Source organism: Tachysurus vachellii, chromosome 4, assembly GCF_030014155.1.
Source record: "Tachysurus vachellii isolate PV-2020 chromosome 4, HZAU_Pvac_v1, whole genome shotgun sequence".
NCBI classification, from domain to species: Eukaryota; Metazoa; Chordata; class Actinopteri; order Siluriformes; family Bagridae; genus Tachysurus; species Tachysurus vachellii.
Genome location: NC_083463.1, coordinates 4,760,873 through 4,777,812, shown reverse-complemented (window position 1 = coordinate 4,777,812; position 16,940 = coordinate 4,760,873). Strand labels below are relative to the sequence as shown.

Genomic DNA, 16,940 nt, shown 5'->3' with positions numbered 1-16,940 from the left:
TTAGCTGCTAACAATGCAAGTGATGACAGGAACTAAACAAATACACAGTATGACATTGTGATGGTTGACAAACTGCTGTAGTATTGCGAGTCATTTAAAAAAAATGCATTTATTGAAAAATAACCCGATAACTTTGAGTATGGTAACAAAAAAATGAGTTTTTATCACATCTCTTTGTGAGCATTTTCCTGTAACAGAAAGTCCTCAGATATCTGATTTGTTTATTACTGTAATTTATCACAACGCCGTGTCATAATCACAACAGCGATAAAATTACCGCCATATTACAATTAGCATAGTGTTGCAATGATCGAAGTGTTCTAATTATGAAAGCAGTAAGGAGATCGAGAGAAAGAACCCGAAACTTACTTTTCTTTTACCGCTTTGGCGTTTTTCTCGTTAAGCACAGCGACGGGTTTGGAGAGGTCGCGGAACACTCGCGGGTCGGACAGGTCCAGCTCATCTGACTTGTAATCTGACAGAATCCATGGGAACTGAGAATACAACAGACACACACACACACACACAGAGCAATAAAAGTATGTACTATTTTGGTGATGGCGTGTGTCATGGTCTGGGACATATCGACACGTCACGTAACTTAACGTAAGAGAATGCTGTTGCCTAGTAACGCACACTGTCGCTGTAAACATCCTCATTACATTTGAACATTTCTTCATTCATTATTGCGCATATATTACAATATAATACACACAAGGAAACAGGAGACAATCAGGGCATCTCCGGAATACTCATTTCATCATACGCCGATTCGGGGCACGCTAATTCTTATCCTGGATACTATTTAGAACGGAGAGTAGATGAATTGAGATGCAGCAAGTGTTCAAAAAATAAACAAATAAATAAATAAATAAATAAGATGGATGGGTTTTCTACAGAAGACTAAAAATGGTTTAAACTCAGAGGATGTGGAATGATGGAAGTGTGTGAGAGGCGTACCACAGGATACTGAGCCAGATCGTTATAGGTTCTGCCTGCGATGGTGTTCAACTGCATCAAGTATTCAAAGTTAGAGATGTCCCTGTTCACCCATTTCTGAAAGACAGAAACACAAAGCCATTGATTTCTACAGTAGGTTAGAGTTAGGGCTGAATGTTGGACTGTTAGTCATGTTGCTCTCGTAAAGGTTTTAAGAAACTTCGTGTCTTCTGTTCTGCTCGGCACGTGTTTAGATGGGAAGTGATGGAGCGAACGAACGGCTGCCGTAACAGATAGAGAGACACGTAGAAGGATAGAAGGGCAGGTGAAGAGACAGATGAGTGGATGGAATAGTGGATTAATGTAGAAAGACACTGATAAATGAACAGGAGGTATAAGGTGGATGGGAGTGAAGGATGATGCGATGAAAGGATGGATAGATGGATGGACTGTTTAGTGAAGAGATGGATGAATTGTTGGATGGACTGATGAGTGGAATATATTGAGAGGTGAAGGGAATATTGTATGGATAGATGGATTGATGGATGGATTGGATGAATAAATGAATATTTGCATGGATGAAATAATGTGCTGACATATAAAGGGACTGCTGGATGGACGGAATAACATACCAACAGATAAACATACCACGGATGAAAGGATGGATGAGTATGTGAATGGAATAATATTCTGAAGGATGAAGGGATTGATGGATGGATGGATGGATAGATGAATGGATGGAATAACAGACTAAAAAATAACGTGACTGCTAAATGAATAGTATATTAGACTGATGGATGGATGGATGGGCTTTTCTGTGACTTTATGGTAACTTTATTGGATGTCATGGACAACCACAATTTAAAAATAAATAAATAAATAAATAAAAAGGAAAGGCTGATGAGGCAGTTGAATGTGCTGTGTAATCTTTAACCTCTGACCTGGGTGAGTCCGGAGGCCTTGAGGAGCTCTTGGGGTGAACGAGTGCCGTGGAGAGAGAGAGAGCAGAGCAGCAGCATCCGGTTGTAGACTTTATTACGCACCTGACAGGTAAAAATAAACTGGTCAGAGAGGGAGAACGTCATCATTTGTGAAGCTCAGTGACGTTTAGGACGGAGCAGGAAAAGTGTCTGACCTCCTTGTTGAAGTTGAGGAAGTAGTTTGTCTGATCAACCAGGAAGATCTCCAGGGCTGAGCGACGAAGATTGTACCTGCGCAGGTGAATCTCTCTGATCTGAGACAGCGGCCATTTAAAATCCTGTCCCACACCTGCAACACACACACACACACACACACACACACACACACACACACACACACACACACACACACACACAGAGTTATTTCAGGAGTCTCTAGGGTCAGTGCTGCATAACAGACAACGATAAAGCTTTCAGTTACTGTTAGTAGCTGCTTTAATGTACGTTATGTGTTTTGTGGATGTTCTACAACATTTAATACAATTCTCACACACACTCACACACACACTCACACACACACACTCACAAACACACACACACACTCACTCACACACACACACTCACACACACACACACACACACACACACACACACTCACACACACTCACACACACACACTCACACACACACACTCACACACACACACTCACACACACACACTCACACACACACACTCACACACACACACACACACACACACACACACACACACACATACTCACACACACACTCACACACACACACACACACACACTCACACACACACTCACACACACACTCACACACACACTCACACACACACACACACACACACACACTCACACACACACACTCACACACACACACACACACACACTCACACACACTCACACACACTCACACACACACACTCACACAAACAGACACACACACACAGACACTCACACACAGACACCCACACACTCACACAGACACACTCACACACAAACACACACAGACACACTCACACAGACACACTCACACAGACACACTCACACAGACACACTCACACAGACACACTCACACAGACACACTCACACAGACACACACACAGACACACACACACAGACACACACACACAGACACACACACACAGACACACACACACAGACACACACACACAGACACACACTCACCCTCCTCTTTCTCCGTGCTGCTGTCATAGAAGTAAATGTGCTGGTTGGTGATCTCCAGGCGACCTGGATAAACATCCACCACAGTGACCAGCTCACAGTCCTCCATCATCACCAGCTTCTCCTTCTGTCCTGCATCTTCATCATCTGCCCTGAGAGCAGGAGGTTTTTAACAAGAGAGTGTGTGTGTTAGTGATTAACTGCATCTTCACTCCCACAGTTTCTATGTGTGATTAGTACCTTCGTTTGTATATGGAAACTTAACCAATGGTGTGTGGACCATCAGAAGGTGAAGGATGTATTATTGATGGATGGAATAATGGACTGATAGATTAATAGAATCTAATGGCATGATTTGATATATGTCTGTACTGTAAAGCTGATTTGTGACAATGTCCCTTGTTAAAAAGGGTGTACGAATAAATCTGGGTTGAACTGATGGGTGAAGCTATGGATTGATTGATGGTTGGATGGATTAATGAAGAGATCAATGGGTGGGTGGAGGGATGGAGGCATTGATGAATAGATGAATGGATGAAATGATGAATGATTGATAGGTGGAAGTAATAATGGAGAGATGGCTGGTTGGATGAAAGGATAGATTGAAGTGTGTGTGTGTGTGTGTGTGTCTGTCTCACTGTGTGTTCCCACTTGGGTCCTCCTCCGGCAGCTCTAGGATTTCATCCTCGAGGTCGCTGACCTTCACCTGCTTCACAGCTTCAAGCAACAAAGACTCCGTGTTCACCTGCTTATGCTGCACACCTGTAACACACACACACACACACACACACACACGTAGACTAAATAATATGACAATCAATTAATAAAAAGCATGCTTATATAGAGTGGTTCATGCATGAGTGTGTGTGTGTGTGTGTGTGTGTGTGTGTGTCTGTGTGTGTGTGTGCGCATGTTACCCAGATTGTCTCTCAGAGCGCTAGCTTCTCTGTGAGGGTCGAAGGTGTAGTTCCTCACCAGCTTCAGACGCATACGGGAGTAATTCTCTGCACTTGACAATTTCCAGTGCATCTCCTTCTGCTGCCTACACACACACACACACACACACACACACACACACACACAGGCTGTAACGTACGTATAATCATACCTCCAATGTTCAATAACCTTTGTGTATTTATCCTCTCATATATATTGATTTATAAAAATAACTTTTTTCTTTACTCTTAAGCCCCATCGGCAAATAAACGAAGGATAAACACAATAATACACAATAATAAACACAATCTGACCTGTTAGCCCAGGGTCCTCTGTCACACAGGAGGGATCGCCGTGCTGCCTTCCACTGCCTGAGGATGGCACTGTTCTGCGTGTGCATCTGCTTCAGCATACTGTTGTACCTCAGGTTCTCCTGACGAGCTCGCCGGTTAAATGGCTCCACAAACTGGTCCTGTGTATGTTAAATAAAATGGTTAGTTTACCTACTAGTCTTGTCCACTTCAACTCGTCAGAACTTTGTGTCAACACTTTACATTTCACAGTGTTTTATTTAAATCAACATTTATCAATTCTACACACATTTAACATTTAAATAAAACACACACACACACACACAGGTTTTGGTGATTAAATCTTATTAACCGCATATTGATGATTTTTAAAATTCTCTCTCTTCAGGCTTTTTTTTTTTAAATTACTGATCGACGAGTAAAAGTTGTCCTAGTGTACGTGATACCTGAAATCGAATCTTGCTCTCGCCTCTTTCCCTTTCGCGACGGTGCAAGTTCATCATAAAGGCCTCGTAACAATCCTTAAAATACAGAGCCATGTTTTCATGCCCCTGACTGAAGGTCTCGATCTCATACTGCTTCATGTACGGGATGATCTGAGGACAGAAACAGATGCAGTTACACTCCTGCCACATGCCAAACTGCATTTACCTGCCCAGTTGCTGTATCTCTAAACATTCCAATGTTGAACTCAAGCACTTGGTTTTCTTCTTCTTCTACTTTCGGGCTTTTCCATCTTGACCTCTTACCTGTCAGCTCCATCTCCAACATCCTTCTACCAATATAACCATCTCCCTCCTCTGTACATGTCCAAACCATCCCAATCTAATCTCTCTGTCCTTGTCCCCAAAACAACCAACCTGAGCCGTCCCTCTGATGTGCTCGTTCCTAATCCTGTCCATCCTCGTCATTCTTAAAGAGAACCTCAACATCCTCATCTCTGCTACCTCCATCTCTGCCTCATGACTTGTGACGTGACGTGACGTGACATACGGCTAAGTACGGTGACCCATACTCAGAATTCGTTCTCTGCATTTAACCCATCCAAGTGCACACACACAGCAGTGAACACACACACACACACACACCGTGAACACACACCCGGAGCAGTGGGCAGCCATTTATGCTGCGGCGCCCGGGGAGCAATTGGGGGGGTTCAATGCCTTGCACAAGGGCACCTCAGTCGTGGCCGGCCCGAGACTCGAACTCACAACCTTAGGGTTAAGAGTCAGACTCTCTAACCATTAGGCCACGACTTCCCCCCTTTTTTTTTTTCACAACTTTTCTTCACTGCTACAGTCTCTAACCCATACAGCAGAGCTGCTCTCACTACGGTCTTCTACACCTTTCACATTTGACTCTTGCTGACACTCTTCTGTCACACACAACACTTCTGACACTCTTCTCCACCCACTCCAACACACCTGCACTCACCTCTTCTCCTCTTTTCCACACTTCCCATCGTGCTGGATGATTGACGCCACATACTTAAACTCCTGCACCTTCTTGACCTCAGCCCCTTGTAACCTCACTGTTCTACTTCCCTCCCTCTCGTTCATACACATGAATTCTATCTTACTACAACTGACTTTTATTCCTCTTCTTTTCAACGCAGACCTCCACCTTTCCAGGTGTTCCTCCACCTGCTCTCTACTCTCACTACAGATCACGATGTCATCTGCAAACATCATTGTCCACGGAGAATCCTGTCTGTCAACCTGTCAGTCACCATAGCAAACAAGAAGGTACCCAAAGGCGATCCTTGATGTATCCCCACCTCCACCTTGAACTCCTCTGTCTGACCTACAGCACATCTCACGTACAGACTCACATATTTGTCCAGGTACACCCTCCATTCAGGTGAGCTGCAGTAGAGCTGGAAGTCCTCAAAGAATGACGGGCTTCCGTTGCAGTTTGGGAGCAAGGGGAGGTGCAGCTCCATGTATAACAGCTTGTTCACTTTGGAGAGGAGTGTTCGGAGCAGAGGAACCAGGAACGCGTATGTCTCCTCTTCCCTTCTTCTCCCATCCACCGCTTCCTCCTTCCGTCTCCCGTCCGTCTCCTTGTGTTCACCTAGTGAGCGCTGAAGAATGCACTCGACCCGGCCAAGCAGGAAACACGCCTCGTCCTGAGACTCCACCGTTTTCATCTGTAGGATCCCGTTCAGTTTCGCTGTTGCCATGGCACACACCTAACACACATATCACCATGTTCAGTTTCAAACTTTTTTCCATTCTGCTAGAGATGAGTGCTGTTCCCTACGCACACTAACCTGAGGGTCCGGCTGCGCCATGAACCCGAGCAAGAGTCTCAGCCCGAGCTGCGAGAGCTGGTGCCACTGTGTTCCGGCAGTGTACCACACCATGAGGCCATCCATCAGCGTGACCGTTTCCTCCAGCAACCTCTCGCTCCACAGTGCTGGGTTTACCAGCCCCTCGGCCTGCAGGAAGTCCTGCACCACGTGCAGTAGACGCACCGCGTTTTCCGTGTGCTCGGGCAACACGGCTGCAGAACACTCCCGATTATCACTCACAGCACACTCTAGCATCCGCTCTAACAAACTGCACACACAAACACAAAGAACAGTGAAAGTTAGAAAGAGATACAAGAAAAAGTTTTAAGTAACTAAGCAGCAGAACGTGATGGAAGTACCGGAGTTTGATGTGGTCGACAGGCAGCAGGAGCTCGTTAGCTGTGCCCAGTTTGGTGAGAGCAGAGAACACCTGTCCCCTCTCAAGCCATGCTGTATCATCTGAGCCAGAGACTCCCTTCCACATTACACACAGCACTATCTCTAACATCATCCGCCCCAGCTCCTCCTCTGTGCGCTATATACACACACACACACACACACACACACACACACCCCAAACACATGCACACACACAATGAAATCACTTGATGCTTGGTAGTTTCTGTTAAAGGTGGGGTCTCCGATATTTGAGAAATGCTTCTGAAAACTGCGTTAGGCCACCAAACAAAACAACAATCAAAACAAACTTGTAACCAATGAGCAGAAAGGGGCGGGTCTTGTCAATATGGGCGGAGAGAGTGTTCAGTGCGCATGTTCACAGATTGGAGTTTCCCGAGTCAATAACTCCTGAGCTAAACGCTGTTACTACACAAAACACGGTTGTAGCTGCGTCTCTACATTACTACGATAGAAAAGAGGTGTTATTTGTGTAGTAACAGCGTTTAGCTCAGGAGTTATTGACTCGGGAAACTCCAATCTGTGAATATGTGACCAACTTCCTGCTCCTCCTCCATGTCAATGTTAAAACCGCTTTCTGCTAATGTCACACATGCGCACTGAACACTTTCTCCGCCGCATATTGACAAGACACGCCCCTTTCTGCTCATTGGCCACACCTTTGTTTTGATTTTTGTTTTAATTTTTAGTTTGTCGTCCCGACTCAGTTTTCTGAAAGCATTTCTCAAATATCGGAGACCCCACCTTTAATCATAAACAAAAGAAAAGTACAGAAGAATGGATGGATGGATTGACTGCTAGAGACAGAGAGGCATGGATGGGCAATGAAAGTTGGATAAAAGGAGTGAATGGATGGATGGATCTACAGGTAGCTGAAAGGAATGTAAGAGTGGGTGGATAAATTGATACGATATACAGTGGTGTGAAAAAGTCTTCACTTGGCCCCGTTCCTGATTTTTTTATTTATTTGCATGTTTGTCACACTTTAATGGTTCAGATCATCAAAGTGTAAGCATGTGTGTGTTTTGGATCACCGTCCTGCTGCAGGACCCAAGTCCGCTTCAGCTGGAGGTCACAAATAGATGGCCTCACACTGTCCTTAAGGATTTTTTGGTAGACAGAAGGGGGGGCACGGTGGCTTAGTGGTTAGCACGTTCGCCTCACACCTCCAGGGTTGGGGGTTCGATTCCCGCCTCCGCCTTGTGTGTGTGGAGTTTGCATGTTCTCCCCGTGCCTCGGGGGTTTCCTCCGGGTACTCCGGTTTCCTCCCCCGGTCCAAAGACATGCATGGTAGGTTGATTGGCATCTCTGGAAAATTGTCCGTAGTGTGTGAGTGCGTGAGTGAATGAGAGTGTGTGTGTGTGTGTGCCCTGTGATGGGTTGGCACTCCGTCCAGGGTGTATCCTGCCTTGATGCCCGATGACGATTGAGAGATAGGCGAGTGGCGAGTGACCCGAGGTATTTCGGATAAGCGGTAGAAAATGAGTGAGTGAGTGAGTGAGTGAGTGGTAGACAGAAGAATTCATGGTTCCATTTATCACAGCAAGTCTTCCAGGTCCTGAAGCAGCAAAACAGCCCCAGACCATCACACTACCACCACCATGATGTTTTTTTTCTGAAATGCGGTGTTACTTTTACGCCAGATGTAATGGGACACACAACTTCCAAAAAGTTCAACTTTTGTCTCATCAGTCCACAGAGTATTTTGGGGATCATCAAGATGTTTTCTGGCAAATCTGAGACGAGCCTTTATGTTCTCTGCCATGCAGGAACTCTGCCCAGTCTCTTTCTTATGGTGGAGTCACTGAGGCAAGTGAGGCCTGCAGTTCTTTGGATGTTGTTGTGGGGTCTTTTGTGGCACCTTGGATGAGTCATCGCTGCACTCTTGGGGTAATTTTGGTTGGTCGGCCACTACTGGGGAAAGTTCACCACTGTTCCATGTTTTCACCATTTTTTCACACAGGGCCATGTGGGTTTGAATTTTGTTTACCCTTAATAATAAAAACCTTCATTTTAAAACCGCTTGTTGTGTTTACTTGTGTTATTGGACTAATATTTAAATTTGTTTGATGATCTGAAACAATATAGTGTGACAAACATGCAAAAAAATAAAAAATCAGGAAGGGGGCCAACACTTTTTCACACCTCTGTACAAGAGAGTGGTTTAAGGACAGGCGAATAGATGGATTGACAGGTAGTTGTATAAATAGACAATTGTTTCGGAGGGTGGAGGTATAGATGGATGGATGGTATAAGTGCATGAGAGGATGGAATGAATTTCTGTTATTCCACACAAACCCAGTTACAACATTTTACCTCTGTGCTGCTAAAAGAGTCTCCCAGAGAGACGTTATCGTTGAACAGGAAGCTGTCGTCTCCTAGAGAGGAAGTGGTTTCTCGTTCAGGTGCTGTACCAGGAAAAGGCTTGGTGTTTTCCAGTGGTGAGGGAGTCCGACTCCCGCTGTCTCCCTGCTCGAGCGCGTGAACCTGGCTCAGGTCCAGTCTCAGCCCCCCGCTCTGTGAGGTCTCACTGGGTGTTTCAGTCAGAGACAACACTTCACCGTTCTCCTCCAGACTCTCCACACTTACAGGAAGTTCTGCCCGACTTGAGCCGACGCTGCCCAGACTGGCCGTGTCGCCCCGCCCTGAACTGGACCCAGAGTCACCGCTGCAGCTACGCACCAACACACGGATTAGTGTGTCCTGCCAACATGGCTGACGGGAAATCTGCAGTGCTGCATCTGCCTGGGACTGCACCAGGGAATATAACTACACACACACACACACACACACACACACACACACACACACACACACACACACACACACACACACAATGTGTGGCTACAATGCATTTAAATAGTTTATATCTGAAGATCATGCAAAACAAAGCTAATAGAATACAAATAATCTATAAATAAATCTAAATCTATAAATAATCTAAAATAAATAATGTGTGGTAACAGTTTTTTTGCATTTCTAGTTACATTTAAGTCGTGGCCTAATGGTTAGAGGTTCGAGTAAGGTTGTGGGTTCGAGTCTCGGGCCGGCCACGACTGAGGCACGACTGAGGTGCCCTTGAGCAAGGCACCGAACCCCCCCAACTGCTCCCTGGGTGCCATAGCATGTTCACTGCTGTGTGTGTGCACTTTGGATGGGTTAAATGCGGAGAACAAATTCTGAGTATGGGTCACATTACTTAGCCGTATGTCACGTCACTGTCACTTTCATTTAACGGTAAGGAGTGTCTGTTAAACAAGGTCATTCCAGTTAGCACTTGTGTTTATAACGGTTATAAACAGTAGTTCCATCAGCCTCTATTTTTTATTTGACATTAATAAGAAAAATGGAGAGATTTATGGTGTTTAGTTTAATGTATAGAGTAATTTAGTTGAATGTACAGAGTAATGAATCCTCCCAGCTCTTACCCTCTTGCAGACGAGCATGCGCACACTCAGATCGGCCCGATGAGTCAGCTGCACAAGAGCCATCAGATCCTTAAAGTTCACCGCAGTGTCTATAATTCAGAGGTCATAAAAGGGCATAAGAGTCACTCAAGGAGCAGGTCTCATTCGTTTAAGTGCACCTCTTAATTTCCTTTCCTCGCTTCTTTACTTTGCCCTTCTGAGACTATATGAGTCTCATGTGACTATACATATATATATATATAAATAATCAGAGACGTGAAGCACAGAGGTTTATAATGATCACACTGACCTGTGTGGAGGATTTGGTTTAGGAGGCACTTGACGAGGGTTGGGGTGATGTGAAGGTCAGGTATGAGGAGTGTGAGGCCGGAGTAGCCCACTTCTCTCAGTCTTAGCCTTTGCTTACTCTTCTCATAAACACGGTCACACCTCAGCATGCGCTCAAACAGCTGTGCACACACACACGCGCACACATGCGCACACACACGCACACACGCGCGCAGACACACACACCTGAAGTCAATATGAGGTAACAGCTTTTAATCTTCAAATATAGAATTGTAAACACAACCAAACATGAAGACACACTGACATCCCCATTACACAATAAATGAATATGTGATGGTTGAACATTGGTGAGAGTGATGGAGAATGTTGGTGTAACACTGGTGTAAGATGATTAAGATTTGTGTAAGATGGTAAATACTGGTGTGTAAGGGTGAATGATTATGTATGATGGTGAATGTTGGTGTAAGATAAATATTGGTGTGTGATGGTGTTTATAGGTGTAAGATACTGAACAACAGAGTAAGACGGTGAACGATGGGGGTAAGACGGTGAACGATGGGGGTAAGACGGTGAACGATGGGGGTAAGACGGTGAACGATGGGGTAAGACGGTGAACGATGGGGTAAGACGGTGAACGATGCGCTAAGACGGTGAACGATGCGCTAAGACGGTGAACGTTGCGCTAAGACGGTGAACGTTGCGCTAAGACAGTGAACAATGGTGTAAGACGGTGAACGTTGCGCTAAGACGGTGAACGTTGCGCTAAGACAGTGAACAATGGTGTAAGACGGTGAACGTTGCGCTAAGACGGTGAACGTTGCGCTAAGACGGTGAACAATGGTGTAAGACGGTGAACGTTGCGCTAAGGTGGTGAATGTTGCGCTAAGACGGTGAACGTTGCGCTAATACGGTGAACAATGGTGTAAGACGGTGAACGTTGCACTAAGACGGTGAACGTTGCACTAAGACGGTGAACGTTGCGCTAAGACGGTGAACGTTGCGCTAAGACGGTGAACAATGGTGTAAGACGGTGAACAATGGTGTAAGACGGTGAACAATGGTGTAAGACGGTGAACAATGGTCTAAGATGGTGAACAATGGTCTAAGATGGTGAACAATGGTGTAAGGTGTTGAATGTTGCGCTAAGATGGTGAACAATGGTGTAAGACGGTGAACAATGGTGTAAGGTGTTGAATGTTGCGCTAAGATGGTGAACAATGGTGTAAGACGGTGAACAATGGTGTAAGGTGTTGAATGTTGGGGTAAGACGGTGAACAATGGTGCAAGACGGTGAACAATGGTGCAAGACGGTGAACAATGGTGTAAGACGGTGAACAATGGTGTAAGGTGTTGAATGTTGGGGTAAGATGGTGAACAAAGGTGTTAGACGGTGAAACATGTAAACACTTGTGTGTTACCTTGAAAATGAGCTCTCGGAGGCGATCAGAGTGTTTGTGGTTGAGCAGCAGGGCGTAGCAGGAATCGGCCATTCCTGGTTCAAACAGCAGCAAGAAAAGCTGATCACATGATGCACTCGTCTGGAGAAGATTCAGCAGTAGCTCAAAGATACTACACAACTACAACACACAAAACACAAGACATTTATGACAGTCACTTGATCCCTCAGCAGTTTTACAGCATCTTCATTTTATTGCATTAACTAACTCAACCTCTTATTTTCTCAATGTACAGTCACCTCCAAATATATCCAGATGTAGAGAGGGGGATTTAGTCTATAATCTTAATCTGATTCAGAACTGATTCATGGGTGTGAGCAGCACTGTGGTAAGATTAATGTGAGGAAAAATGACTAGGATTGATTTTGTAATTTATTATTAAGAACTAAGGAAGGATCAAGACTTTAAAAATCTACAGTGTATATAAAATGTGTGGATTCATTGTGTTCTACTCAATGAAGCTCGATTAGTAAATAGAAATGTGCCGAACACCAGATCATACTGTACATAACTGATGGTCCGGGTCTGGACCCAGAAGCTGTCCAATAAGGACCCGGACCTAGAGCCAAAACAAAAGGTTATGATGTAAAACTTGACGGGCGCTTCTATTTTAACCGGCGCAGCTTTTGCAATCTTTACAATAGTGGTAGTGGAAACGCACAGACCAATTACATGCAAGTTAAGTCATCCCACGTGATACTGCTCAGCCAATCAAATCTGTGCATTACTGAAGTAAACACTGCGACTCAACAGCGCAAGATGAGAGAGAATTAGAGTAAAGTTACACATGAAAGAAAGATAGCGATACATGTAGAGGAGAAAGGGAGAGAAACAGACGAGTGAGACGGAGAAATGGAGCGAAACAGACGAGCGAGATGGAGAAAGGGAGAGAAACAGACGGGTGAATGGACAGACTCATTTCTGTTCACACTTCCCACTAAACCAGTGTGTCTCATATGTTCAGAAACCGGGGCACTTATTAAAAGTGGCAATGTGAAACATTATGAGACAAAACAAAGGTTTTGAACAAACAAACACTCAAATCTGAAGACAGCGTCCCTGAGACAGCTTTCCCAGGTCTGAGGGAAGTAGCCCTATACATCCTGACCATGTTTGACTCTACATACAACTGTGAGGCAGCTTTCTCTACAATGAACATAATCCAAACTAAATTTGGTTCCAGGGTCACTAATGAGCACCTCCATATGTGTATGAGAACGGCCCTGACTCCATTCAAGCCCAGGTTTAACCCTAACCCTAACAACCCTAACCCAAGCCCAGGTTTAACCCTAACCCTAACAACCCTAACCCAAGCCCAGGTTTAACCCTAACCCTAACCCAAGCCCAGGTTTAACCCTAACCCTAACAACCCTAACCCAAGCCCAGGTTTAACCCTAACCCTAACCCAAGCCCAGGTTTAACCCTAACCCTAACAACCCTAACCCAAGCCCAGGTTTAACCCTAACCCTAACCCTAACCAAACTAGAGCTCAGTTCTCTCACTGAGATATAAGAGGGAAAGTTAAGCACTTTATTTAAACATACACAATTTTCACATTTTATTTATTGTCTCTTATTTTGAAATGTAGCCCTACTTTTATTTATTTAATGAGAGAACATTATACATGTCTACAATCATACATATGTTCAATTCTATGTTACGTGAAAATAAATATTGTCAAAAAGTTTTTGACTTGTACTGAATTTATTTGATTTGACAGTCAGGTATTGATTGCTTGCAGATGTTGATACAACTACTAGGCTACATAAATATATATCACACTAACTAGTGAGACATTCTGATCTTCCGGACCTTCGCTTCAAGAAATTTTCTCTTACTGGACCTCTTTAAATTTTAGTTGAATACCTCTGCTCTAGGCCAACAGAACTAGAAGGTTGACATGTTTGAATTACAGACCTATCATCAGCATTGAATTTTTTTAAAGCTTTTCAATCACAGGTTACAGGTTTGAATCATGAGGCTCCTGACTACAGACAACAACGATAATAACAGCTGCTGTCTCCGGAACGAAACCCAGCTATTGATTAGAGCGACATGTTGCTCAAACTGAATCAGTTACGTGACAAGGAGTAGGCAGGAAAGCCTGCAGAAAAGACAAGATGCTTAATTAAATGGCACAACATTACAGAATTAAAGGGCTGAGTGGAATATACAGACGTGGTGGTAAAGAGGCGACTTCTTCGGAGGTAGATATCAAAACCAGTAAAGACAGAACTTGTGCTAAGAACGTACACCACAACACACCACACTGGTGCTTGAAGAATAGGGTTGATGTTTCAAGTACTAAACACACCATAATGTGTGTAAGTAGATAATATACAGTATCGCACAGAAGTGAGTACACCCCTAACATTTATGTAAATATTTTATTATGTCATGCAGGGTTTAACGCAGCACTTTGCAGTTCGGGCGGCCCGCCTAAGCTGGGAAACCCTACCGCCTTAACTAGGTCGTCCAAAAAAAAATTCCGCTGCACAAAAGGCCGTCAAGTGCATCTCGGAGCGCGAACGCGCTTCACACCGCGAGCGGGCACGCGTGCCACACGGCCGAAATGAGAGGAAGACGTGGTCCGTCACTGTCTGGAGGATAACTAGCCAGTTGATAAAACGTGTGTCCGTGAGAACTGCAAGTGAACTTATGTTTTGGGTTTATTTAAGCCTGTTATTGTATTAGTCTATAGATCTTGCTAATTTAAAGTAAGTTAGATGGTGATTTTGTTGTTCGAGTTCTTCACCTTCTAGCTAGGTTGCACGTGCCTGTTTTTAATAATTGTTAAATGTAGTACAGAGTCTGTGGTCTATTTCACAAAGAAGCCCCGCCCCCGGGGCCCGCCCCCTGGCCCCGCCCAACTGCCCAACCCTACTGCCTTAACTAACACATTTTCTGCGGGAAACCCTGTCTTTTCAAGTGACAACACCGGAGACACTGTGCTACAATATTAAAGCCCTATTCGGACGGGATTAGTTTTACGTGGGGACGTGGAGTAATGCAATTTTACCTCAGGACGTCTGTAATATTAATTCTTCGCACGGGACAAGACATCTCAGTAAAACTAGCAGAAGTGGGAGGGGTAACTCGCTTTACACACCACAGTAACCTCCTTGTCGTCATGTGCTTATGACGTTGCTTCCTGTTATCACGTGCGCAAACAGACAACATGGCGCCTCCATGCTTGCAAAACGCGGCAAAAACTTTTAAACAGGAAATGACGGAATTTTACCGTACATATTTACAGCGGGTCTATTCGGACGGGATTAGTATTACCTGAGGTCATTTTTCCAGACCTTTTTACAGAAGGTAAAAGTCGCCGTAATCTTTACTGACATTGTCCGTAATGATTACCCAGATGGCACATTCGGACGGGACTAAAATCACAGAGAAGCTCTGGTAATAATTACTTTACCCCCCACATCCCCACGTAAAACTAATCCCGTCCGAATAGGGCTAAAGTAGTGAGTGTACAGTTTGTATAACAGTGTAAATTTGCTGTCCTCTCAAAACAACAACACACAGCCATTAATGTCTAAAGCGCTGGCCACAAAAGTGAGTACACCCTTAAGTGAAAACGTCCAAATTGGGTCCAAAGTGTTACTATTCTGTGTGGCCACCATTATGTTCCAGCACTGCCTTAACCCTCTTGGGCATGGAGTTCACCGGAGCGGCACAGGTTGCCACCGGAGTCCTCTTCCATACGAGCTGTACACTCACTACTTTACATTGTAGCACAGTGTCATTTCTTCAGTGTTGTCACATGAAAAGCTAGAATAAAATGTTTACAAACATGTGAGGGGTGTACTTACTTTTGTGAGATACTGTATATGTAGAATACAGAATACTGAAGCAGTAGAGCAGTGATAGATACATGTCATGTGATGAAAGACTATTGATGCATGTCAGTGGTTAGTTAGTTAGTTGCCCCTGTTCTATAGTTAGTGTGTGTAGTGTGTGTGTGTGTCTGTGTGTGTAGTGCGTGTGTGTTTTCACTATTTATCGTGCAGATTATGTTACACTTATGTCAATAATGCTGTAAAGAGCACTTGAGTTTTCGCCCAGTTTCTCACATGCTCTTCATCCCAGATAGCAGCAACGTATCCCAGAATGCTGTGGATCTCCTCCTGACTGGTGCCTTTGCTGATGTAATACTTGAGAAGGCCACAAAGGGACGCTCTGATGGTGCGGACGTCATCCTCGCTCATGTCGCCCTCGTGATTCCCGCTGCTGAACGGGGGGTGGGGGGGGGGGGGGGCGGCACAAGTGAGGAGAAGAGAAAAATATGATAGAACATTAACACACCTTTTATCCACTTCATCCACAAAACCCCGAGCTGGATTAACACACTGATCAACACCAACACCGAGTGTGTGGAGTGAAGCATTATGGGAAATCGACTCTCACCTGTAGTAAAGGCGGATCGTGTCGAGCAGGAACTGAACGCCGTATTTTTTCCTGAACTGCTTTCTGTTGTCTTTGACAACTGTAGACATGTACTGGATATGACCTTCGGCACGGAAAGTAAACAACGTTTATTTTAGAACTTAAAACACACAACCCACGTAAACAGACACGCTCACATACACACACCTTATACACACACACAGACCCGCTCACACACACACACACCTCATATACACACACCATTCACAGACACGCTCACATACAAACACATATTATACACACCTCATATAAACACACCACTCACAGACACGCTCACATACACAC

The 16,940-nt window shown here is 44.6% G+C and overlaps 1 protein-coding gene across 2 annotated transcripts in view; it reads right to left on the bottom strand.

Moving 5' to 3' along the window:
- nbeal1 (neurobeachin-like 1) overlaps positions 1-16,940 on the bottom strand; it is a 73,105-nt gene that overhangs the window by 11,736 nt on the left and 44,429 nt on the right. For both annotated transcript variants that reach the window (XM_060867488.1, XM_060867489.1), the window contains 18 exons: positions 16,617-16,719; positions 16,283-16,439; positions 12,162-12,320; positions 10,745-10,904; positions 10,456-10,544; positions 9,344-9,796; positions 6,970-7,145; positions 6,590-6,878; positions 6,149-6,508; positions 4,764-4,913; positions 4,321-4,478; positions 3,988-4,112; positions 3,709-3,832; positions 3,074-3,222; positions 2,075-2,208; positions 1,881-1,982; positions 961-1,056; positions 370-494 (listed from right to left, as the gene is read on the bottom strand). In XM_060867488.1, the coding sequence (XP_060723471.1) occupies positions 370-494; positions 961-1,056; positions 1,881-1,982; positions 2,075-2,208; positions 3,074-3,222; positions 3,709-3,832; positions 3,988-4,112; positions 4,321-4,478; positions 4,764-4,913; positions 6,149-6,508; positions 6,590-6,878; positions 6,970-7,145; positions 9,344-9,796; positions 10,456-10,544; positions 10,745-10,904; positions 12,162-12,320; positions 16,283-16,439; positions 16,617-16,719 (3,109 nt within the window). The remainder of the gene's footprint in view (positions 1-369; positions 495-960; positions 1,057-1,880; positions 1,983-2,074; positions 2,209-3,073; positions 3,223-3,708; positions 3,833-3,987; positions 4,113-4,320; positions 4,479-4,763; positions 4,914-6,148; positions 6,509-6,589; positions 6,879-6,969; positions 7,146-9,343; positions 9,797-10,455; positions 10,545-10,744; positions 10,905-12,161; positions 12,321-16,282; positions 16,440-16,616; positions 16,720-16,940) is intronic.